We start from the raw sequence: 27,336 nt of genomic DNA on the forward strand, positions 1-27,336 counted from the left end.
TATTTCTTATCAGAGTCTTCCTTTTAACATATTCAGTTTTATTTTTCCACAATAATTTAAATAGTATGGAGTCGATAGATGAGCAGGTTTTCGGGTTGACATATAAGGACAAAGCTGGGTAAACAATCCTAGAAATGCCTTCAGCTGTAGATATCAAGACACGACCATAGAGTTAGATTTCTTTGTAGCCAGCAATTGAAGACATTCTTTAATTCAACTTTATTTTCAGGGTTCGTTTGCTGTTCTTGTATGGATGTGGCAGATCACGTTGCCCGCCAAGTTTAAGTATTGGTCCATAGTGACTCGCGCTGAGAAAAGTAACAGACATCACGTGACAACACCCTACGTCAGCAGCGATTTTCGATTTTATTTTATTTTAAAGCAATATAATTATGCATCCAAATAAATTGAATAAAAACGTTCACGCTGCAGAACCTATTTTAACTGAATTTCACAGCAATTCAATCGCAATTCCACCTGCTTGTTTTGATTTTTTGCACAGCAATCCTCATTAAACGTTACAGCGTTTTGCCACAAGGTGGCAGCAGTAAATGTAAAGTCACCATGGTTTGCGAAACTGTTTTGTTTTGTGTTTCTTTCATTTGTCGTCTTTCTTTGCTTAGATGGATATATTAACTGGCTATATTAAAGTGAAACTCGAAACAGAGAGTAAAAGGCAATCTTCTTTCAGAAAAGTTTGATTATGTGGCTCGATACGATAACCCCTTTTCACCCTGTTTCCCCTCTGATAAATGCGGATGAGTTGCAGAAACACCCGCAACGAAGGCCCCTCCCTCACCCAGACCACAGAGAACATGAAAGACACGAGGAAATAGATACAGAAAAACACAGTCCAGTGGGTTACAGTCTCTGGAGGTTAGAGGAGAAAACTGGCTCTGAACTGTGAATGTCTTTCATCTGTGCATATGAATTAGTAAATTAAAAGAAGCATCTGTTCATTCCTCATTTGAATATCCTCAACCAGCTGGGGAAAACACGAAGAGTTTTGCAGGTAATTTAAGGAATTTAAGGTTCTTGCAACATTACGGGCTCATGTTTACTGAAATTTGTCCTTTTTCTTTTCAAATTTGTCACTTTTTGGGGGGTGTTCAAGTGGCTACACATCTAACTTGCTGTGTTTTTCCACTTCTTTTAGTGCTTTTGTTGTGACATGTTTTGAGTTTGTTTGCATGTGTGTGGAATGTTGAAAAGGGGGGAGGTACACCGAAACTGTCTGGAAATGAACTTGCTATTTTGATACATTTGTCAGGGTTCTATGTTCATAACAATATGAATTATTTTGTGATTTGCTGGCTTGAAAAACTCATTAATCTCTATAAAATATTTATCATATTATTAATAATGTATGCAATAATCCCTAACATTTGGCAAAATTATGGGAACCTTGATTTAGTTTTTCGTAACATTGTATTAAATTTTCTCTACTGAAAATGTTACATTCCAAACTTTTACAAAAAAACATTGTCCCTCTAACAATGAGTTGTTTATGCATGTTCAGTCATGTTCAGTTATTCACAAAAAGTTAAAGTTACAATGGGTCTATGTGTTTTTATCGTATTTGACACATCAGGCTTTTACGGCTCATATAGTATTGATAGTAAGAATATGGAGGGGAAAAACACCTCAGTTTTATTCAGAGGCCCAGACTGAGCAAAAATATGCATTTTGGTGCAGTTGCTGATTTGCTGAAGGCCAAAACGTAAGAGGAGATTCTGATGAAAGTAAGATGAATGCATATAATTTGATATGAGAATGCATATAAATATCAGTTGTCAACTTGGCACTCTATATCTCCCAATAATATGTCTTAAGATGATATGTAAATGCTTAGTTTTATCTGTAGTTTTTATTGTGGGGGCAAAACATATAATGCAATGCAATGCAATATGATTGAGAGATGGACAAATAAACGTTCCTCGGAAGCCTGATGGATCATATTTGATTTTCACGATTGAACATGATTTACCAGTAAATGTTCATCTTGAAATATTAAGAGAAAAGATCCTGTAGCATTAGAGCAAGATAACATAATTTGATATGATATTTTTTAATGCAGTGAAACTGCCACATTTTAAGTGTCCAGATACTTTCTGAGGCCTTTCAAACTGCCCAAATAAATATGTCACCAGTTGAAGACACACCCTCTTTAAAAACACACCATCGCTGACTCATTCTCATGATCCTGATAGTTGAGAATGAAGAGCCATGTGTTGTGAAAGGGATTTATATTGTGTTTGTCTTCAGAAACTAGGATCATTTGTGCTGTCAATTGGATGATGTGGTTCCAGTCTGGATGGGTGTGTGGCGTCTTAAACAGATTAATCTGTGCTTCGTATCGATCTTTCCTCTCTCACAGTTGTGTGTAATAGTTTTACGGCTGTGTGGTGATGTGAGTGTTTGCAGATCCTGCAGGACTACCCCTGAGTGATAAAAAGCAGAACCATACAGTAAACTAAAGGAGGGGCCAATAGTGTTTAGCAAACATTTTTTTTTCCCTTTTTGGCTGTTCTGGTTTGACAGTGTGACACTGACTCATGTTTCACTGATCATGTGACTGATCATTATTCTGCATGAATGTTAAACAGTTTTACATTAGGAATAGTTCCTGCCATGTCATTCCAAACCCATATTCTTGAGGCGAGACACTACAGGGCAAACCCAGAGGCCTGAGATTTCTCTTCCATAACATGTCTTCTTTCAGAATAGTGGAAGGAAAACATCCAAAATACACATTTAAGTGTTTGTTTTATTACACTTGATCTATTTGCATTTGTAGATTTCATTTAACCCATATATTTAATGGCCGTAATTTTTGAGACCGAAATCTCTACTTCAGCAGCTTAACATACACCATACTTTACAGGTATATTTCTATTTATACTCTGAAGGGTTTGTTCATGTAACATTCACCTGATATATATTTAACATTTTATTCCTAAAAACATGATTTATTCTTCTTTTCTGAAAGTATTTTCTGATTTATAGAGTGATTTAAAAAAAAAAAAACTCTAATTTTAATATGTCGTCAAAATGAATTTTGTACTTGGCTTTATCCAGTGTTCAGATTTCTATGCTGGACATTTATGCAATTGAGTATTTAATTAGATTAGCTCATTTGCATATTTAAACATAACAAATCAGAAAACTTGTAATACAAAACAATTGTCTTGTACTGTGATTAATACACTGGGGAAAGTATGGTGATATATATGCCATAAACCCATATTATTGTCTTTTACACAAAATTCAAAAGTCAAACTGTGTTGAATGTTATTCACACCAGAGAAACGCATCCAGAACAGTGTTTCTACATTAGCCTTATGGGATGTTTTATAAATGACACTCATAACTCGGTTCTTGTTCTGAATGACTACCCTATGTCCTCTGAAAACAGGCAAATGTAGAAGATATTGCAGTAAAGTAATCCCAGCGCCGTCAGAACATTCCTGAATTCTGATCTTGTGTCTGTGTGTCGTTCCAGATTGCAGGATGTTCTCGTCAGTGAAGCCGTTTGAAGGGCAGCAGTTTTCAGCCCTGAGGAAACAGTGCCAGCAGAACAGGACTCTGTTTGAAGACCCACTCTTCCTCCCGGTGGACCAGTCGCTCTTCTATCATGGAAACCGCATTGGAAAAGTCACCTGGAAGAGACCAAAGGTATAAAGAACCTTGTTACCTGTTTTTAAATGCCTAAGCCATGATTGAATAAAGGCGTTTTATATCTCCAAAGGGAGATATTTTATTTAACAGAATCCCCTTTTCAAGAACTACAATGAATGGCGCGTTTCGACTGCAACATGATTTTTCCGGATCTTATGAAGTCACAATGTTTTTGTTTTTAAATAATCCCCGCCCACAGAATGCACAAAAAAGGGACGAGGCCTATGCCGAGTTCACACTGCATGATTTTCAAAGTAGTCGGGTCACTGTTCTTTTCACACTGCGTGACTATCTGGGGTAACATTCAGTTGCTGCTGTGTTCACACTGCACGATGGATCGGCGACAGGAGGTTTCACACTGCATGACTTTGCAAAAGAAAGAATCGCCAACAACTTCTGTCTGGTCCGCAAACTACCTTTCACAACCAAACACACGCGAGAAGTGATAAGACTGAAATAGTTATTAAAAATGATAGCCTGCAAGAAGATTTGCGGTAAAAAAAAAAAAAAACAGATCATGCAGGAGGAAATGGTTGGGGAGATGAGGAGAGCAAGGATTGTGTGTTCTGCAAAGAGAGTTGGGGGTAAATAAATAATTTTGCAATGTGCTGCTGTTGCTGCTGGTCAAGCAAATATAAATTGTGCTTTGTTTCTGTTTGATATAATTGTAAATATATCTATTAAAATACTGATATTATGGTCTATAACTCCTCCCCAAACATCCCGTGGTCCTGTATCTTGCTCTCTCATTGGCTGTAGGTTATCGCCGATGTAGTTTTCAGTCAGAACACATTCACACAGCAGGATTTTGAATCACCGGTGATTCTTTCAGATCGCATCTTTGATAATCCACACTGCGTGATTGTCACTCATGTGAACGACCACCGATTTGCCTATGATTTCTGGCGATGATAATTAATTAACCCTAAGGGGTCGAGGCGTTTTTGACATTTTGATCACGCGATCTCCTAAAACCTGTCGGCGAGCGAAAATCAGGCTTAAAATCGTGCAGTGTGAACTCGGCATTAGAGAAGACAGAGACACTGTTTTTTCCACATTTCCAAAACTCATTTGTTTGACCTTCTTAAGGCTGAAGAACGTAGAGTGGTTAATTTATTTTAAACGCTGTTCCTGAACATTAAAACCCAAGAGTTTATCTGTGCGCTGCACATTTTATGGAGAACAGCTTGTTTTCTGTTGCTTTTGTAAGCTCTTGCTTTTGTAAGGCTGTTCACTGCTCCTTAGGAAAATTAGCCATGATTTTGCAATCGATTACTGTTTGTATTACCTTCGTTTTTCGACAAATATCAACGTTAAATGGTGGATAACATCGTATCTATAATGTATTAAAAAAAAAATTACAAACATACCACTCTGAAACGTCCTGTGAAAATCGTTCTGCACTGTCCTCTTGATCGTTAACATTGTCAGGATCTGAATCGTGCTCGAATTGGTTTGAAATTGACGCCATCCTTAGTTTTTTATATTTACACTAGAGAAGAACTCGCAGTTATGGAGGGGCAGGACATTTCCCGAACAACTGCCAATCACAAAACACTGGGCCAGCTTACCAATCACAGCACATTTCGTATTTCAGAAGGAGGGGCTTCATCGAAATCCCTTGCTTCAAGTATTACAAAAGGAATAGTTAGCAAACAACACTAATTACTAAGGAATGTATCGAAAGACTTGATAATTAGTGGCCTTTAGTAACTCTTAATACACTTTAATCAGTTATGGCTGCTTAGATTAAACCTGTCTCCTAAATAACCTGGATGTAGTCATTAATCATATTTGAGCTCTGTGCTTATGGAAGGTGTGGCTCTTCTGGCCGTAGATCTTGTGTAACTGTACACCACTTGTAACTTACGCATTTAAACTGATGCCAGATTAATGTGTTTGTAGTTAAAACAATAACCTCTACATGCAGTCCCCTGCTCGACTCTGTTGTGAATATTATATTTAGCCAAAGATTATAATGGTTATTGTTTCGAAATGTGCCTGAGTAAAGGTTTGTGTACAGGAATAATTTCCTGTAGCTGTCATGCTGTGTGATAAATCAATCTGTTTTTTCAGCATATAAATAAATCTGAACCAGGATGTATGTAGATAAACAGTGCCAGAAATGGGTGGGTTAAAGTCGTTGATAAAAATCTGTTTTTATGTGCAATATTTAGTACGCTACCATTCAAGTTTGGGGTCAGTGAGATTTTTTTGAAAGATCTCTCTTCTGCTCACCAAGGCTGCATTTATTTGATCAAAAAGTCAGTAATACTGTGAAATTATATTATAATATTATAACAATAACTGTTTTGTGTTTGAATATATTTTCAAATGTAATTTATTCCTTTGATGCAAAGCTGAATTTTCTGAATATATATATTTTTTTAAACAGAATTCTTTTGTAACTTTATAAATGTATTTACTGTCACTTTTGGTCAATTTAATACTTCCTTGCTGAATAAAAGCATTAATGTCTTTCCAGAAAAAAAAAATCGTACTAACCCCAAATTTTTAACGGTAGTGCATATTATCAATTCACAAACTTAAGCAACTATAACCAACTTGCTCAGTAATTCATAGATAAGCACAATTTAAGCAAAAGCCTATAAATAAAAGGTCTTTAAGATAAATTTGGCTTAATTTCTTAATAGTACTATATGAAATGTCTTTTTTTCTTACCTTCCCTACTGTTTTCAGTGTCTTCACAGCAGCAGTTAGCTAAAGCTCATCACACAAAAACAAGCCTAAAAAACCCAGTCCATTAAAGGCTGTGGGAAAAGTCCTTTTGGCATTCCATTAACTAGTTAAATATGCATGAGGTTTTAAGTAATCCACTGAATGGATTGTCAATGTTAGACAAGCTTAAAGGTTGTTTTAGCTAGTGAGCGGCTAATGTAACCTTGTTTGCTCACTGATTTTGATCTGTAGATTTGGCTCTGGTTCATATGTGATTTATTGTTTTTTTCTACCCGTTTTATCATCCTCCAGGTGAAAATGGTGCTTCTGATGACTTAGTAAAGTAACAGTGACTCTCCTCAGCAAAGCGCATGATTTGAGGAATCATTCATGTCAGAAATACAAACGTTACGCCTCAAAGTTTAATGCTAAGAATGAGCAGTTGCAAATACCACTAAACAGTCGGTCACACACACAGAGCAGTGTGTTTGCGTTTAGGGAGCATTGCTTCAGGACACTCCCTTTTTCACCGTCCATCATGAATTACGGTGTTCTGTTCGGGCATGTGAGTGCAATGCAGTTGAACAAGTGCAATACAATCATCCGTCCACTGAAGACCTCCTGTGCACCGTTTATACCGTTTATCGAAGCAGCCGGTGGCGAATACAGACCTTCACTCATGAATGTCACATGAAGCAGCTCTTCCTCACTGCAGCTGTTGTTTTCTTTAGCATCTGAAATAATACTATCTGTTCTGTTAAGTCGGGAAGGGAGAAAGAATGCTTCTCTCTGTTTTATGCTATTTATTTTATGTTTATTTATTTATGCAATTGGAGTTTAAAATGCATTTATTAGAGCTTCAGATTCGCTATGTTTGTTGTTTATAGGGCTACACAAAAAGGGGCAAAAAATTATATTGTGTTTATATGTATAAATAGCATAATAATATAATAGTCATATTTATTATAATGATTATTTGTTTAGGCATATATTAGGCACATAATATAAACACCAATAAAATATTACCATTGTAATAACTAGTGGAAAATCGTAGGGAACCCAAAAATGGAAATTCTGTCATCATTTACTCACCCTCAAGTTGTTCCGAATCCAAACCTGTATGAATATTTTGAATATAAGAATGTCAGTAACTAAACAGTTGATGGACCCTATTGACTTTCAGAGTATATATTTTTTTCCATACTAGTATGGAAGTCAATAGGGCATATCGACTGTTTGGTTACCAACATACTTCAAAATATATATATTTTTTGTGCTCAGCAGAATAAATTAATTCATATAGGTTTGGAACAACTTGAGCGTGAGTAAATGATGACTGAATTTTCATTTTTGGTTGAACTATCCCTTTAAAGTTTCTCCTTCAACACCTTTAGATAAATGAAGCTTCAACTTGTTTTTTGCGTTTCAGGAAAAAAAAACTAACCTTAAACTAATCTTATAAGTGGGTGTAGTTAGTTAGTCTTAGGATGAACGGAATGCCATTTCAGCAGTACTCAAAGTTGTTGTGCCTCAGTGACACTAAACAGGTCAACCAAGAACAGAAAAACATGGCTGGTTGAATTACAGGTGCTCGGTTTTCTTATTTAATAAAAACACGCTGCCCTGCGGCTGTGGACCTTCTGTAACTGGACTCTGTTGTAGCACTGAATCATGGGAATCTCTTTGTCTCTCTATAACAGGAACTCTGTGAAGACCCACACTTGTTTGTGAATGGAATTAGTGCCCATGACCTGCACCAGGGGCAGCTGGGAAACTGCTGGTTTGTGGCAGCGTGTTCCAGTCTAGCCTCCAGAGAAGCTCTGTGGCAGAAGGTGAGTTCATGTTTATTGTTCCCATACTAAAAACATGCCTGAATACCATAGTTACCAATCTCTTTTAACTTGACATGGTGTCTTAAAATGTAGTGTGAGATATTGAAATATTGTTAGTCAGCAACGCCAAGGTCACGGGTTTGATTCCTGGAGAATGCATGAATTGATCAAATGTATATCTTGAAAGCAATGTAAGTCGCTTTGGATAAAAGAGCCTGCTAAATCCGGATACATTCAAACTATAGCACTGACAGAATGCAAGAACCCTTGCAGAATGTTTATTTATTTGAATTTCTTGTTTTGATGACAGTGATCGCTAATACCAATTAACCACATTTATTTGAACTAAAACTAAGATAAGGTAAGGTGAGGTACAGTATACTTTATTGTACCATAGAAAATGTTGTTTCAGGCTTAACTGCATGTGTGTATATATACATACATGACAAAGATAATCAAATCTTGTTGCTATTTAGTGCAGATGGGACTAATGAATTATTATGGCCATTCAGCTTACACTTTGCTATTCTGAATGATTGTTTGTAACTATACGCTTAAAACTAAAGGTTCCACAAGGGTGGGTTTTTGCAGCGATGCCATTGAAAAAACATTTTTGGTTCCCCATAAACCTTTCAGGGAACGGTTCTTAAAAGAACCAAGTGTGAAGAACATAATAATTTAAAGGACCTTTTCCACTATAGAGGACCTTTTGTGGAATGGAAAATGTGAAAGGTTCTTCATGGAATCGTAGATGCAAAAAACAAACTTTATTTTTAAGAGTGTATGGTATTTTGTCTGGATTGATGGTTACTGTGATATGTTTTTAAGGATTTGAACAACTGCTCTGTAATCGTCGATATCAGCAGTTCATCTCAACGCCCACCTCCTTATCATTAGTTTGGTTAATGAATAGGTTAAATGTCCATGCAAGTTAATATTCCCTCTTGTAAGAATGAGTTCACTGATAAGCAGGATATACTAGTCAGAAGATGTGGGAAATATCATATGAGTTATATAGAGCCTATGCCAGTGCTCAAAGTGGGCCAATTCTCTGACTGTCCACAGCAGAATTGGTCTAGATTATGGTCGAATGGTGCTTATGGAGGAAGCATAATGTCGTGGTCAAAATAAAAATTCTTATCATACCGGTATTATTATAGGGATCTGAAACATGGACGCTGCTAAAAGCAGATTTAATGTTCCAAATGTGTTGTCTGCGATGAATACTAGGTGTCTAGTATTCTGACCGGCTTCGACATGACACCATCAGACTGAGGTGTGGGAATCAGCCAACAGTCGACGAAGAAATCCAAAAGCGCAGGGTGCTGTGGTTCGGTCACGTATGCCGAATGAATGAACGACGTCTACCGATGACTATGGTGGCAGCGGCCTGCGAACTGGAAGGTTCAATAAATGGCGCCCAAGAAAACCTGGACAAAACAGATCAAGGCTGACCTTAAAAACAAACGACTCTGCCTCCCTGATGCCAAATATAAAGCCCTTAACCGCCAAGACTAGAAAACCATTGTACAACATTTCCGTGAGTCAGCGGCACCTACAGCAGCATATTGGCTCTGGGATAAATCCCGTCCAAGTGTTTGCTAAGGGCTGAAAAGAGAAGAGAAATATTCTATTATTGTATTTATTAACATTTTGATTATAATTAGCATTTATTTAAAAAATGTCAGTTTCATTTTAATTTAATTTTAAGTTTTAGTTGATTTGTTTAGTTTTTTAAGCTTTCTATTTAGCTTAAATTTATTTTTGTAACCAGTTTTAGTAATTTTAGTTCATACTTAATTTCAGTTAGTTGCCAAGGCAACATTTCTAAATATTTTAATCTAATATTTATATTTTATTGCAGCCTTTTTGATTTTTATTAGTTTGAGTTTGAGTTTTAGTTAACATTAACAACACCGTGGTAGTTTTTAACACATTTTTACTGATGCTTCCAAAAGTTTCACAAGCCATTTTTGCAATATTAACAAAACGATCAGACATGGCGTGAATGCAATGTTAGAATGGCACAGTTTTTTTAACGTTTGTCTGTCTAACAAGTAGGGTTGCACAATATATCGAAATTATCGAAATATCACATATGTATATATCGCAATATACATATCGCAACAGCTTGCAATAACTGGGGTCATGAACAAAAGACAAAGAGAAAATCACTCACAGCTCTTGGCTGAATAACTTTTGTAGCTTTAATAAGAATCAGTATATATTTAATTCATACAGTGAAAACTAAGCAGTTTTTTTTTTTTTTTTTTTTTTTTTACATTTGATTATTCAGTTTCTGTTGTTAAATAAACCTAATGTTGGCCTACCTGAAACCCTAAACCCCGTGGTTTACACTGATGTTAAAATAACACTTCCTATGCTACAGTAAAACACTGCTGTTCACTTTCAGAAGTTGTAGGGATGTTTTCTTGTCACAAAAAGAATGTGAAACACTTATGTAGGTTATATAATTTTAAATATATTTTAAAGATAATTTAAGTTTATTTTACACACTTTAAGCATTATCGTATCGCATATCGCATTTTTTTTTCCAGTATTGTGCAGCCCTAACAAGTAATAAATGTCATGTTTGTTTGCGTTTTATGAAACTTGTTTTATGTTTTATTTACAGTGTTCCGGTGACTCCTCTATAATGTAAGGTCATCATTTCTCACATAATGTGATCTTTCCTCATTACACGGTGTCTGCAGGTACACTGTAATCCTTACAAATTGAGCCATGGGATGTGCTTACTGAGAAAATGATGCATTATTAGGACGAGTCTTGCTTAGATTGAATGAGATCGCATTGATGGCTTGTGACTAATTGGAGACTTGGGGTTATCACCTTGGCTTGCTCTATTTTCATTTGTGTCCACACACGATGCACAGTCGTGGACAAACATCAGATCCCACGAGATGACTTGTTTGTTTCCTTGCGTTACAGTTTTCCAGATCCAAATGCTTGGAAAAAGTTTTTTTTAAAGTACTTCCGTTTACTCAAGAGCTTACAGTCGTACGTCATCCGTCGGTGTCGCTCCACGTAATTCTCATTAAAGAGCCTCATGGGACGTCCTGCCTGTCGCTGTCACACCGCAGCGCTTGCAGTAATGCACCTTACACGGATACAGTACGCTGAGCACTAGAATCCCTCCTTGTTGTGCGTTCTGTCTCTGCTAGACAAGTTGTTTCCTCCTGAGGTCTAATTACTGTCCGCTAACTCTTTCTGCGGTTCCCCTGAAGAGCCCCATCAGACACACACTCATAGATCTCATCTGGCCACACACTCATACCTAGTGAACTGCCTACCTAGGCATATAAAGGTGCTGAAGTTAGGTACGCGGTGACCTTATGTTGCAATTTAAGATCTCCTTTTGACCATATTCTAAGGCAGCATCACATCTCTGCTTAATAGAGAAAACAATCCCAGAACCCATTGCTAATTAAATAAAAGAATTGTTGACTTTTTACTTGATACTTTTTCAGTACCACTGTTATTTTAGTATTATTTATATACTATTATTATAGTTTTCTTAAAATTGTATTTTTTTTTGTTTGTTTATTTTCAAACTTTCAAAGGAGAACTCCGGGAGATTTTTTTGTACATTTGGAGTGCTGTCAGTACAGAGAACAACGACAAAAATCGGTTGCACCCTGTTGACTTCAATGGGGCAAGTTTTAAACCTGCTTTTAGCCTCTTAACATCCTTGATGTGTCATTACAAGTGCACAGGTCATGTGAGTGATTCCTTCGGGGTGAACGCGGGTTAATCTGACTGCAGTAGATGTGAAAGATATGAATAAAAATTATGTTTATTCAGCCAGCGCAAATACCTGTATTTACATCCTGTTTTCGGTCGAAGTCCACAGTAGTCGATTGTCGAGTTCACGCGCGTGATCATAGGTACTAAACCTATGCGCGTGAACTCGACAATCAACTACTTTGACCTGACCTGTGCACTTGTAATGACACATCAAGGATGTTAAGAGCCTAAAAGCAGGTTTAAAACTTGCCCCATTGAAGTCAACAGGGTGCAAATTTTAAAAAGAGGATAACACGGTGTAGGAAACACCGATTTTTGTCGTTGTTCTCTGTACTGACAGCACTCCAAATGTACAAAAAAATGAGCTCAATGTTAAAATTGACCGGAGTTCTCCTTTAATTTTAGCCATTTTTAATGCACTTTTGTTATTTTTTTAAAAATATTACTACTTTAATTTTATTTCCACTGTAGTTTTATTTTACTTTTAGTTTTTATTTATTTCCAGTTAGTATTGTTATGGTTCAACTTATGCTTATTCTGGTTAGTTGCCAAGGCAGCGTTTCTAATGTTTCATGTTTTCAGATTTATTTCATTAACAAAAATGTTTATAATAGTTTTAGTTAACAATAAAAAACCTGTTTAGTACTGCGTGAAATATCAATAAAACTGTCCTATTAAAATGGTTTGTTTTTGCTGTCTATTTTTATTCTTCTTAGAGTGTTGCATAGTTATCTTGCCAGCAGCCATTTCACCCTGTAGCCTGGTTGCCCACTGAAGCTAAGCTGGATTTAGCCTGGTTAGTATCTGGATGGGAGACTCCTGGAAAAACTAGGTTGCTGCTTGAAGAGGTGTTAGAGAGGCCAGTAGGGGGTGCTCACCCTGTGGTCTGTGTGGGTTCTAACGCCCCAGTATAGTGACGTAGACACTAAACTGTCAAAAAGCACGTCCTTCGGATGAGACGTTAAACCGAGGTCCTGACTCACTGTGGTCGCAATAAATCCCAGGATGTTCTTCGAAAAAGAGTAGGGCCAAATTTGCCCATTGTCCTCTGTCCATCATCATGGCCTCCTAATCATCCCCATATATACTCATTGGCTTCATCACTCTGTCTCCTCTTCACCAATAAGCTGGTCTGTGGTGTGGCGCAATATGGCTGCCTTCGCATCATCCAGGTGGATGCTGCACATTGGTGGTGGTTGAGGACATTTCCCCTTCCATATGTAAAGCGCTTTGAGTGCAGAGAAAAGCGCTAAATAAATGTAATAAATTATTATTATTATTATTGTTATTATTGTTGTTATAATTATTAGCAAAATGCTAACTTGGGGATAGTTCACCCATACATTTTTTAATTCTGTCATTTACTCACCCTCAAGTTGTTTCAAACCTGTATTACTTTCTTCTGCTAAACACAAAAGAAGATATTTTGAAGAATGTTGGTAACCAAACAGTTGATGAGCCTCATTGACTTCCATAGTATGGGAAAAAAATAAGTCAGTGGGGCCCATCAACAGTTTGGTCATTTTTGGGTGAACTATCCCTTTAACGCTCTATTGGAATCAATTGGGATTTGAGGTCACACTTTATTTTAAGGTGAAATAGTTGTACTTAGAAATAGAGTAATATTAACTACATACTTGTAGAGTTACGGTTAAGGTTAGGGTTTGGTTTAGGGTTAGTTAGGCTATTTGTAATTATGTATAATTCACGGTTATTACCATAGTAAGTACATGTAGTAACGTGTAACTATTTCACTTTAAAATAAAGCGTGAGTCACTTTAGGTAGGCTTTTTTTGTGGCTTCCTTTTAAGATATTTGCCAAAGTCACATGTACTCTTCACAGTGCGGGAAACCCTAGAATGCGCTGACATGATATATATCAAAAATATATATATTTTAACCATTATTTGGAACAGAGCTATAGATGTTCACACCTGGGGGGAAAAGTTTTCAAAGATTGTGAGAAATTTACGTTGACATATTAACATTATTTCTTTGACAGGCACATTTAAATGATTAGCCTAACATTTAGTTGCCTTATTTCATAGCACACAGAGAACATTTTGGAGGTTGTATGTGTGAGAAGTGAGAACCGTTATTTTGCTGGATTCTTTCAATGAACAGTTCACAAATTGAACTGAACTAGTTTGATTCTTATACAACTCACTATCCTTTCAGTTGTCAAACAAAATGTCAACGGAAACACTTGATGACGTAAAGGACTGAAGAATTGGCTTGTTGAACCGGTTCATTGAAACAAACTGTTAAAAAGAGCCCGTTCATGGAAATGAGTCAGACTTCCTAGAACTAATGTGTGGCATTTGCCTGAAGGCTGGGCACATTGATTGAATGCCGATATTGATCCAGTTGTGTGGTGGTTAGTGACGGACACTGGCCGAGTCTGTCTCAGTTGACCTTCCAGTCAGATGCCTTCACCATATCAACAAAACATTCACATACAGAAACAGAATGATTGACAACACAATTTATTTGACTGTAAATTCGCTCTATAAGCATCATACTGGCATTGGTTTACATGTGCACCAGACAAAATCATCCAGCAATAGCTTTCTGCATACAAACAATCTTACTACATTTTTCTGGACGGCAGGTTAATGAAACCATCATGAAGTTCAGGAAACTACAGAAGACAAGAGCTAAAGAAATTGTATGTTTTTTTTGTTGTTTTTTTAACACAAAGGGCTTTCCTTGATTGGTAAAAGAAAAAGGTTTTGACTGACCATTACATAGAGCATCTAACCTGTCTGCGGTTTTAGGATTCGATCTGTCACTTGTTTTTGTTGAAGGTCAAAGAGCAAGAGATTTTCTCTTTCGTCGCTCCCTCCTTATAGGCGAATAGGAAATACATCACTTTCCGCACCTTCGCCAGCTCGGCTATCCTCTCTCCGAACTCCTGGATGTCCGCCTCCAGGCATTTGATGGGCAGATCGTCAGGATCTCCGGCGTTCCTCCAGAATTGGCCGATGGGCTCCAGCAGCTGCCTGGTCATCAGGTTGGTCAGGTCGGGCGTCCAGAGCTGGCAGATGCCGGTGACTGTGAAACGGCCCGTTCCTTGCAGGGTCACGTTCCAGTGGGAGAAGGTCAACTCCTGCTCGCTGAAGTCCAGCCGGTAGACGGACTCGTACGGCAGGAGAAGCCTCTCGCCGTCCTGCCTCTTCTGACCCCTCTGCTGCAGCGACTGCACCCTCAAACGCATCACCTCCGTCAGCTGCAGGTCCTCGGTGAAGTTCAGCTCCATTTCCGAACCCATGACCCGATAGTCTTCAAGTTGAGGAAGGAGCCGTCTGCTCGTGGCTTGTGTCTGTGTGCGACTGAATAAACTCTCTCCTCTTTCAACCTTCACTTTCCATCCCCACCCGCTTCTGTGGCCCCCACGGGCAAAAAGCCTCATTTAGTTGGGGACTTTATTGATTCTGCCTCACATGCTCTGAGCCTCTGGATGAGTTTTGGGAGCAGGAGGAGGAGCAAACCAACCGGAGACTTGCTGTTAGAGTTTGACGTATTGCAGTACTAGGCAACAGATGCTTGCTGCTGTTCAAAAAACTTTTTTTGTGTGTGTGTGGATAGGTTAAATATACATTGGATGAACAGCATTTATTTATTTATTTATTTACAATTAACCCAACATTGTCATTAACAATGCATCTGAACATTTTACTTTATTATTATTTTTTTTTTTTGCAAAAATCCAAATATATAAGTTTTGTATTCCAATATTTTTTTTATCAGCACAAATGCAGTATAACAAGTACTCTGATTTAGAAATTCTTCATGTACTGTATAATATGTTTATTGTTGTTGTTGGTCTAGAATGAGATGAGTTTAGTATTACGGTATTCTGAATTGCAGGGAGAAAAATATGCTTAAAATGTACTGAAATTCCAAAATTCTTAAGTTTCGTTAAATAATTTGTGTTGTTATTGATAACTAAAAGTAAAACTATTACATTTTGTTTCCTGTAATTGAAACTAAAATAAAATAAATATTAGATGAAAAACTGTACTAAACTAAACTGTACTATGAAAAAAGTACTAAAATGACTAAAAACAACTAAACTGAAAAATAAATTCTAAATATAAATGAATACTAAAATAATAATTATTATATCATAATAGTAAAATAACAGTGCTTAAAAATAGGGTAAACAATTCAATAATTCAAAACAATTATTGAAGCAAAACAGTAAAATAAAATCTTATTTTATTTCTTTGATTTTGGAGTGAAATATGACCTGGGCATGTTCTTTCATTTGATTCACCCATAATTCACCCATCCATGCATTTTAATGGTTTTTATTCACCATATTTTTCAGTGCAAGGTTAAGTTGACTCCAGTTATAAAAAAAACAACTGTATTTTGCTGTTTATAGGTTATTCCTGATTGGAAGGACCAGGAATGGGAGAAGGAGAAACCAGAGAGCTATGCTGGGATTTTTCATTTTCGGTTCTGGCGTTTTGGGGAATGGGTGGACGTCGTCGTTGATGACCGACTGCCAACCGCAAACGGGAATCTCATCTACTGCCACTCCAACGACAGTAATGAGTTCTGGAGTGCTCTGGTGGAGAAAGCCTATGCCAAGTAAGTACCACGACCAGTATAAACAGAAAGAAAAATGCCTTATTGAATGAAGCTAGCAGATACTTGGAGGGATATATCAGATATAGGTTGTTGATGATGAGGATGATGATAATAATAAGAAATGTTTCATATTAGTATGTTTCAATGATGTCCTTTACTAAACTGGTTCGTTTATCTGATCCCTCATTTATCAGGTTATGTGGATGTTATGAGGCTTTGGATGGTGGCAACACAGGTGATGCTCTGGTGGATTTCACTGGCGGTGTATCCGAGCCCATGGATCTGCTGGAAGGGAAGTTTAACCAGGAGGAAGAGGCCCGCCATCAGCTGTTCGAGCGGGTTCTGAAGGTCCACAACAGAGGAGGCCTGATCAGCTGCTCCATTAAAGTGAGTTTGATGTCAAGTCGCATGCATTTGTGTTTCATGCAATAAGAAATGTGATAAACACAAGCACACTTTATTGCACTAGTCATATTGGAATATGCATGTTTCGTGACTATACTTTTCAATACAGTGTGTATTTTGTTTATTCTGTTGTAATATCCTGCCTCATAGACGTCCATTATACGTGCATTACTGTAAACACAATTTCTATTTATTATTTTTATTTTCTTCAGAATGGGTAATCAACAGGTGTCAACTCTCAACATAGAGTTTAACTTTCATTTAAAGCTTTTTTAATTAGTATGCAATGGCCAATTAAAGTTCAGCTCATTGGCTCAAACTGAAACTCCTCATAAAACAAACACATTTGTGTTTAATGCAATTAGAAATATGAACTCAAGTTTCATGCCGTCCAGTCTCATGTTTTCACACTGTTCGGATTCTCTTTTCTGTAGGCGACCACTCAGGCGGACATGGAGGCCCGTTTAGACTGCGGCCTGGTCAAAGGTCACGCGTATGCTGTAACTGACGTGCGTAAGGTACGTCTGGGCACCGGCCTGCTGGCCTTCTTCAAATCAGAGAAGCTCTCCATGATCCGTATGAGGAACCCGTGGGGTCAGAGAGAGTGGAATGGAGCTTGGAGCGACAGGTTTGTGAACATCTGCAAGCTGTTAGTGTGTGGTTTATAGTTAAAGCAGACGGTACACATTTAAGCATGTCTGCATGATGTTCCAGCATAAATTTGCACAACTACAGGAGACTAAATTCATTACAGTGTTTTCTGCATTTGAACTGTCAGCGTTGTTTGTGCAATAGGAAAGGGAACTTGGCCTTATTTTAAGCTGGAATTTTCCCTGGCCTTCCTTGATGTAAATAGTTTGATTTGCGACTAGAAACACTTCAAATGATCATCTAAACAAATTTCCCATTTGGTAGAAAGCATTTGCCTAATACTAACATTTCTTAAACAATTAGGAAGAGAAATTATTTAAATCAAAACATGCTTCATAAATGAAAAAGGATTAAAGTATAAACGTTATAGTGCACAATACATAATGCACATGCAACCATGTAAAAAAAAAAAAAGATGCAATGGAAAAAACAGGAAATATGCTGACACAGAGACGCTTTGTTTCAAACCAACGATTGTGAATGTTTTAAATGCTCTGTGTGTTTTTGTGCTCATGCTGCCTCCTACTGGAGGACAAACTGAACATCAGGTGTCGTATTCAGTATTGTAAAGGTGCACTAAATCATTTTTTGTTCATGCAAATACAGCAATTGTCTTTGAGTTTATTCTGATCATGTTCACTTTGCAAGATTTTGGGAGTGAAAATCAGATTTAAATGTGAGAGAGAATGCTCTAAATCAGGGGTCTTCAACCAAAAACCACTTGTTGGACAGAAAGACCGTGCTGGGACCTTACAACATACATTTAATTCCATATTAATGTATTTCCATACTTTTTTTTAATCATGCTTACATTGCCAATCCATTAAAATAATTCTATTTTAATGTAGTACAGAGTCATATTGTTCATTAAATTTGAGTTACTAATTACATTTTTATGTGGGAGGGACAATCAATCATACATTTTGATGATATACATTTGAAGGAAACCTAATTTTTACATTTGTAATACAGTATTTTACAAAGCCCCGCACATGCTATGCAGACAACTTTGTAGCCACGAATTAAGAATTTGTTTCCATGACTTATTAATTTGTTCCCTCGTTTCAGGAAATCGTGGCCACGTTGTACTAATTTGTTTCCTCGTTTCTAAAACAAGGGAACGAATTAATTAAACAAGGTAATGAATTATTAATTTGTGGCCATGATATTATTTTTTTTCCCTGTATGTCATGTGTGGGGATTTTTCTTTAATGCATATTAAAAAAAAATTCACCAAATCAATCTGGGATCGAAATCAAAGCAAAAATGCAAAAGCAAACATTTTCAGTTACCAGAGCCATTTGTGAAATGCGTTGTTAGCAGGCATATTTGTCAATTTTATTATTATTATTATTCTTTATTACAGAGTTATAGGTATTACCACACTGTAAGGTTTTTTTTTTTTTCTGAATCCATTTCTGTTTGTCTCTGAATCTGTAGCTCAGAGGAGTGGAAGAGAGTCAGTAAGGGTGAGCGAGAGCGTTTGGGTGTGACCGTGGAGGATGATGGCGAGTTCTGGTGAGATTAATATCTTGACAGGTTTTGCTGTGTTTCAGGACTTTGTGCATTAAAATTGTGAAGGACAATCAGAAAATCTGTTAAACAAAGGAATATTCTGATCAAATCCAACTTAAGCTCCATCTGTGACATGGTGTCGATTACCACAGAAAATCATTTTGCGTCTTTCAGCTTGCCAGTAGAGCGTTAAAAAAGGGTTTAAAAGCAGAAATGTGAAGCTTGTATTTGGTTAAAGCGCTTATACTAATTCTTCGGTGCAAAAATAAATGTTTTCCTCCTGTTCTGGCATCTTTGCACGCATCATATGAAAGTTACTGGGTTTACCTGGTTTACATGGTAAACATGGTTTACACAGGAGCACTGAAATTTTTTACAACGTTACATGTTGCATTGCATGTAACTTTTCACACAAAGTTAATTTTATTGCATTATTCATATTTGAACGTGCATAACGTTTTGCGACTATACTTTTCAAAATAGTGTGTATTTTATTGTTTATTGTGTTGAAATATCCCATTTAATTTATTAAATCACACATTTTTCTGTAATTAATCGCGATTAAGGCTTAAGCACACCTAACATTAAAGTTTTCAATATTTTTTTATATTGTAATAATTTCACATTTAATCTCCAAATAATGTAGAAACAACATAAAAACAGTTTAATGGCATCTTTTTATGAACAAAGGTCAGTATCACCGATACCAATACTGCTACTGATGGTCTCTCTGAAATATGAAATTCCCCCCTCAATTTTAGCCATTATAAGCATTCAGCATTACAGTATAATTAAAAGCTATCAATTGTAACATTTTATTAGGCTTTTAAACTTTGAACGTTTTTAAGTGAACTTAAAATAATCTTCACATAAACCCTTTGTAATAAATGTCACATTTACCTGTGCCCTTCAATATATCAGGGCTGACTTTTTTTCTGTTGACCCAGTCAGACTGGTTCAGATTTTGATTTGCGCTTGTTTTCATTGTTTTTGAGCCATATAACCTTGTAAACAGTGCTTTAAGATTTTCAGGTAGGTCTAACAGAAAGGATATATACAGAAATTGAATAAAGTTATCAAACACAACAGTTTTTACTGCATAAATTATAAATTAAATATAGATTAATCCTTATTAAAGCTGCAAAAGTTATTCAGTCAAGAGCAGTGAGTTATTTTCTCTTTTTCCTTTTTCCTTTGTTCTTTGATTATCTTTAATGACAGACAGAAGTGGGTTTATTAGGCTGCTGTCACTTTAAGACCTGACGCACATGACTCTGACGTTCATTTAACACTTTCATCCAGCTAATTTAAGACTGTGCTTACAAGGATACTTGACATAATGGGCATTTTTGCATTTTTTTCTGTTAAACTGAAAAAATTAATTGCATGTGTTAACACGTTAATTTTGCCTAAATTAAATTCATTTTATTTCCAAAATAGATAAGTTGATATTTTCTGTGGTAATCAACCGCATGCTGTACTGCATATTGTTTAACTTTGATTTAAAGCTGAATTTTATGGATGTAAAGTATGCAATCAAGCCTTTTATTTTAGAATCAACTCGTGGACTCAAACTGAAACTCTTCAAAACTCTTCAGTATTGTCATTGTCTTGTTATTGATGGTCTTTTTTTTATCGTCAGGATGGATTTTGATGATTTCTGCAAGTATTTCACAGACCTGATTCTGTGCCGCTTGATTAATACGTCGTACTTGAGCATCCACAAGACCTGGGATGAGGAAGTGATGCGAGGCTCCTGGTGTCGCCACGACGACCCTTTAAGGAACCGATGTGGAGGCTGCGTTAACCACAAAGCCACGTTCCTCCAGAACCCACAGGTGCGACACTCATTCATAAGTGCGTGTTTGTGGTGTAGATGTGTCGTGTACTGAAGAGCGTCACTTTGTTTTTCAGTACGTGTTTGACGTGATGAAGCCAGAGGATGAAGTTTTGATCTGCCTACAGCAGCAGGACAAGAGAACTCGATCCAAAGAAGGGAAAGGAGAGAACGTGGCCATCGGCTTTGATATCCAAAAAGTATGTCAAGTCCCCTTTATTTGTATAGCACTTTAAATACACATTATTTCAAAGCAGCTTCATAACAGTCATAAACCGGAAAAGAGCAGAATTAATGGCAAATTCAAAATCTGCCATAAAGCAACTCTAAAAAGACATTGGTGTCATCATTCAAGTTGAGTCAGTGCAATGTTGAATCTATTCAGTTCAATAACATTGTAAAGTTCATCAATTATGAAACGAGTTCAATTCAGCTATAAGCAGCTCTACAGAAGACAATGTCATTATTCGACTCGAGTCTGTTCAATAGCTATTTTATGCACATTTTGGGATATTGCATAAAAAACGCTGGATAGAAACACCAATATGCGCATACATTTTAAAAATGTGCATAAAAAATGAATGTCATGGAAACACAATTACTGAATAAATCCCTAATTAGCGGACCAATCGCATCGCACAGCATCTCAACTGTTGGTTTGGTCGTTCTGAAATGCATGAGTCAGTCTGTCATCAAAATGATTTGGTATAAAGCCTCTCACATGATTGCATTCCCAAAAACCAGGCATCCAACCGCAAGATAACGTGACAGAGATTATTGCATTGCATTATTGACAGAGACGTAAATAATTAATGATGACATCCGTCCTTCAGATGAGACGTTAAACCGAGGTCCTGACTCTCTGTGGTCATTAAAAATCCCAGGATGTCCTTCGAAAAAGAGTAGGGGTGTAACCCCGGCATCCTGGCCAAATTTGCCCCTTGGCCTCTGTCCATCATGGCCTCCTAATCATCCCCATATACTGATTGGCTTCATCACTGTCTCCTCTCCACCAATAAGCTGGTGTGTGGTGGGCGTTCTGGCGCAATATGGCTGCCGTCGCATCATCCAGGTGGATGCTGCACATTGGTGGTGGTTGAGGAGATTCCCCCTTCCACGTAAAGCACTTTGAGTACCTAGAAAAGCGCTATATAAATGTAACGAATTATTATTATTATGTACACACAGTGTACACAGTGGCTTTCCCAACTGCAGCAACTTAAAAAACATTTATTACAGATATTTTGTGTCAGTTTCCCAGGAAGTGATGATTTTGTTCTCTTGAACACATTTGATGGAAACGGTGCTTTATTCACAAATGTTTTATGCAATATTCTAATTTTGCACATATGTTAAATTGGCAACTTTGGATGGAAACAATGTTCGATTCTGTTCAATAACAGTGTTGATGTTGCAAAATTAGGGTCATTATTCAGCTCAATTCAGTTTTCGAAGTTTTGTTCTCACCCAAAAGCGTCAGTGCAGTTAAATCGATAATTTTACTGAATTCGAAGTGTCTTTAACAACTTTAACTAAGCAAGCCGAAAGGTGACATTGGCAAGGAACCCAAACTCCATCAGGTGACAGAAATGGGGAAAAAACATTGGGAGGATGCACACATGCACACCTGTTTGAGCGAGATGTGTTCTCTGATAGGTGGAGCTCAACCGGACGTACCGCATGCACAGCATTCAGAAGACGGTGGGCAGCTCCATCTACATTAACTCCCGCAGCGTCTTTCTGCGCAAGGACCTGAAGGAGGGCCGCTATGTCATCATTCCCACGACCTTTGAACCCAACCTGCAGGGAGACTTCCTGTTGCGTATCTTCACGGATGTACCTTCCGCCTGCAAGTAATACATAATATATTGGACATTATTTTCTTTTTTCATTATGAATAATGAATGCATCGATGAAGATTGTGTGGTTTTAAGGGAGCTGACAGAAGACGAGCCGCCCCAGACGTGTTGGACGGGGTGTTGTGGGTATCCAAAGCTGGTCACACAGGTGCACGTCCACAGAGCAGACGGACTCAAGGCTCAGGACGCAGATGGATGTAAGTCATGTCATGTTCTCTCTGTTTTTTTACACAATACACCTTATAGAAATGCTCTGGATAACAGTGTCTTCGTAAAGAGATCAACTATGATAGTTCTGAACAAATCAAGCATGTTCATGATACATGTAAGAACAACTAAGTTGTATAAAATGGGGGAAAAAAAGTCTAGTTCAAAATGGTTGTGCCAAGTTTTTAGGAGTATGGTATTTTTTATTATTATTCATATTTCTTATTATATGCACTTGACATTTTTACACATTAAATTAAAAAAGGCTTGTAAATATTTTAAAAAAAATTCAAGCATGTTTGCTTTGAAGCACTTTTGAAATTCTTTTGAAACATTTACAACCATTTTTAAATAACTCAAAAATATTGTGTTAAAACTACCAAGTAAAATAATCAAATATTTTTCTGATAACTGAAATGCATGTCACTGTACACTAGTCTAGCATTCAAATGTTTGGGGTCTGTAAGATGTTTTAATGTTTTTTTAAAGAAGTCTCTTATGCTCATCAAGCCTGCATTTATTTGATAAAAATACAGTAAAAACTGTAATATTGTGAAATATTATTAAAATTTTAAATAACTGTTTTCTATGTGATTTATATTTTCAATTGTAATTTATTTATGTGATGCAAAGCTGAATTTTCAGCATCATTACTCCAGTCTTCATATTTTTTGTGGAAGCTGTGATATATTTTTTCAGAATTTAAAAATAAATTGATAATTCTGAAAAGTTTTTTTGTCTTTCAAAAAACATTTGAATAGAAGTGTTCTTGCTTTAATCTATCAAATGTATATTATTATAAATACTTTTATTGTATTTATGCGATTGTAATCGAACAAATCTTGAGATACCATAAAAGATCAAATTATCTGATGTTTTAAGAAACTTTGAGACGGTCATAAGACTCTACAGCTGTTCTCTGTGATGTCATTTCCTATTTCAGGATTTGCATGTCACATGACAACTCAATGCCAAACTACTTGTTACTACTATATTTCTTTGAAAAATGTTTAGCTTTTAATAAGACAGTTACCAACATGTGTATAATTGAAAATAAGTGCATTCAGATCTTGTATTTGTGAATAAATTGACCCAGTAGTTTGATGTTTTTGAATGGCTGAGTTTTCCTGTTGTTTCAGCGTCTGATCCGTACGTCATCATCAGCTGTGAGGGAGAGAAGGTTCGTTCTACGGTGCACAAAGACACACAGAGCCCAGACTTTGACGTGAAGGCTGTTTTCTACAGGAAGAAGCCGAAAAAGCCGATCTGCATTCAGGTGACAGTCTTTTAGGAATCAGTTGTAGCTGTTTCCATCCACAAAATTCCATCGCGTAAAATTGGAATATCGCATAAAACATTTGCAAATAAAGCACCGTTTCCATCCCATCTGTTTAAAAGAACAAAACTTAAAAATGTGATGAAAAATGGAAGTTGCTGCAATCGGGAAAGCCACTGTGGCTTTTTTCCCCTATACATCATAAATGCGCAATAAATGCTATAGGGCTGGTCCGAATACCATTTTTTGAGGAGGGAAATAAAAAAATGATAATAAACAAGGCTCAAATACCCATTTTGTAACAGACACGCGTGTTTATTTGAGCACTTCCGTCAATGAAACAATTAACACACCAAAGCATGTAAAGCATTGAAATAAATCTCAATAAATAATGGTAACTTAAATAATATAATAAAGTTAAATATTTAAGAAAGCTTCAATTTATGGGCTCACGCACAACTCTTTCGTCATGAATCAAAATGTTTCCATGGCTGTGATGTAACATTGCTAACCTATTCTTTATTTTGTAAACAAAGCTTTGTGCTTCACTCGTCATAATATTCATGTAAAACGGTGTTTTGGTGGACCACCGCCGGTGCTACTCGGTCACTGCGGTGGTGTGGTTGTCAAGTTTACTGGCACAGCCCTAAATAACGAAAAAGGCTTATACATTTTGTTTCTATTATTCTATTTTCCACAATTTCAAAGCAACGCAGTGAAGAATAACAAATTTTAAGAATCTATTTCAAATATGTTTCCGTACATAATATGAATGATTCTGCTAAGCAAAGTTGCAATTCCTGTTTCTCACCTTTTGTCTTTAATGGCTCTTGGAGCCCCAACTCCAGACGTTGAATAGTTAGGCTGATTGGATTAGCATATATGCATTTGAATAGTTATGCTGATTGGGTCTGTTTCTCTTGAGCAAGCCAGATAACCTGCCTAACCAGTTTTCACTTGATAGAATCAAATCATCCCTACATTTGCATGCTTTGTTTGGATTTGTCTCCACCTTTTTCAGTCCCTCCTCCTTGTAAATGTATAAAAAACTATACTGTATAGAACTAAGTTAGATTGTTGGATGACTGCAGCAACGCTCAGCGAAGTCCTCAATAAAGAATAACTTCTGCTTGAACGATATCCCAACATCTCCTGGTCTTGCTTCGATGAAGGAATAAAGTTTCCAACAGCAGCTTAACCCAAAATACAAGCTCATGCACACTCTCTAGACAGAGAATACTCCAGTTGTAGGGAACACTTTAGTAGGCTAAGAAGAAGCAAATATATTTATTAAGTATAACGAGGTTGGGTTCCTTCAACTGTCCATCCTTATAAAAACGGCTAGGCTATATAAGATAATTGTAAAAAGAGTATTGTATTTCGTCAGATTTTAATAGTGTAAACATTGAAGCGCGAATGAGAACCGTTTCGAGGGGGATGCCAGGTGTGCAAAAAAAACAAAACAAATAAAAAAACCGAATATTCGAATCCCAAAATTTAACATCAAATACCAACCCACTGAACGAATATTCGGGTCCAGCCCTAAAATGCTCTCATGTTATATTGTTTACATGCTTGGTGTTTGGGAATGCAATCGTGTAAGACCATTCTGGGTATTTGAATGCGCATCAAGGGATTTATTCGGTAATCATGTTTCCATCATATTTTATGCGCATGTCGTCTTATTGTATAAAAACATTATCTGCCTCAATTGAGGCCATATATTTTTTTAGCTGCATTTTTACGATTTATTTGCATCTTGGCGTTTCTATCCAGCGTTTGTGATATCCCAAAATTCACATGAAAATAGATGGATGGAAACATAACTATTGTCTATTGTCATAACTATTGTCATGATGAATGGAGTTTCCCTCCTCTATAATCTGCCTGTTATTCTCAAGTCTTTGTTTACCTTTCTGTTGTGTCTGTCAGATCTACAACAAGAACCTTCTGAAGGACTCGTTCATGGGTCAGGCGACCTTGAGCGGTGACCTGTCAGACCTGCAGCAGCTTCACACACTTCATCTGCGGGACAAAGGAAACCGGCAGAACAATGACCTCCCGGGTCTCGTCTCGGTGAGCCTCAGTACCAGCGACGTCCTGACCAACATCTGACGTCACTCACGGTCATGCTGTTCCTGTGGTACTTTATCTGTTGTATTACACATGTATTTACAGTCATTTTTTTCTTTTGGGAATGTTTCTTGGAAGGAAAATGTACTTGTTTACAAGCACTTTTTACACCTTAAAGCTCTCATTTCCTGGTATTAGGTGCTTCCTATTGTGTTTGTCTTGGAAATATATATATATATACATCGGATATTATAGGACATGCATCCATCACTATGAAATAGCATGCTGTATATGCATTTATCTAATTCCTCTCGCCACTATTCAGGTAAGGTAGTGCAGATATGTAGTAATGAATTTCAGTTTCATATTTGTATAACATAATTTGGCCAAACAATCAGTAATATAAGGTAAAGGACTTTTTCTGTTTAATCTCTGTTTACACTAAATGTTTAAATATGGAGGGCATTCCTTTTTATGTATTTTTCTCCTTTAAATATTTGCCATAATCTAGTGTTGATTTTTTTTTTATGAACCTGTGCCAAGTTTGTCATGCTTTTGTGAAATGAAACATTTCTCCAAATTATGTAGTGTTTTATCAGGTGTTTTCATGTGTTTACCAGAATCCAGGATTCATTTGTTTAACATGGTCTTCGAAGTGAAGGTATCAGACAGACATGTGAAAATGTCCCTGTTTAAGGAACAGCTAATGTATAATACATACAAATCTGTTTTAGAGCCATACAGCTGTTCTATATGATTTTAAACACTAAATATAAATATTGTTTACTATATGATATGTTATCCACCCCTTGAGAGGTTATTATCTACACAGTGTAAAGACCAATTATAGCCACCAGGTGTCAGTATGTCATCAGAAAGTGAGAAGCACTTCACTCAGGTTGTGGGGTTTTGCCTTTTTTTTTTTTTTTTTTTTTTTTTTTGTGATTCAAATGGTAACAT

At 36.8% G+C, this 27,336-nt stretch overlaps 2 protein-coding genes across 2 annotated transcripts; one reads left to right on the forward strand and one right to left on the reverse strand.

Moving 5' to 3' along the window:
• Positions 1-806: 806 nt before the first annotated feature.
• Positions 807-26,554, forward strand: capn5a (calpain 5a). The gene is made up of 13 exons (XM_084408840.1): positions 807-1,012; positions 3,503-3,675; positions 8,058-8,189; positions 16,345-16,553; positions 16,748-16,940; positions 17,393-17,586; positions 19,050-19,127; positions 20,767-20,962; positions 21,039-21,161; positions 22,618-22,814; positions 22,896-23,017; positions 24,167-24,303; positions 26,236-26,554. Exons 2-13 carry the CDS (start codon positions 3,511-3,513, stop codon positions 26,416-26,418), a joined length of 1,929 nt encoding a protein of 642 aa, XP_084264966.1. The 5' UTR covers positions 807-1,012; positions 3,503-3,510; the 3' UTR covers positions 26,419-26,554.
• On the reverse strand, positions 14,246-15,768 carry ompa (olfactory marker protein a). The gene has a single exon (XM_084409803.1). It carries the CDS (start codon positions 15,364-15,366, stop codon positions 14,743-14,745), a length of 624 nt encoding a protein of 207 aa, XP_084265929.1. The 5' UTR covers positions 15,367-15,768; the 3' UTR covers positions 14,246-14,742.
• Positions 26,555-27,336: the final 782 nt, after the last annotated feature.

This window comes from Rutilus rutilus (genome assembly GCF_951802725.1).
Source record: "Rutilus rutilus genome assembly, chromosome: 5".
NCBI lineage: Eukaryota > Metazoa > Chordata > Actinopteri > Cypriniformes > Leuciscidae > Rutilus > Rutilus rutilus.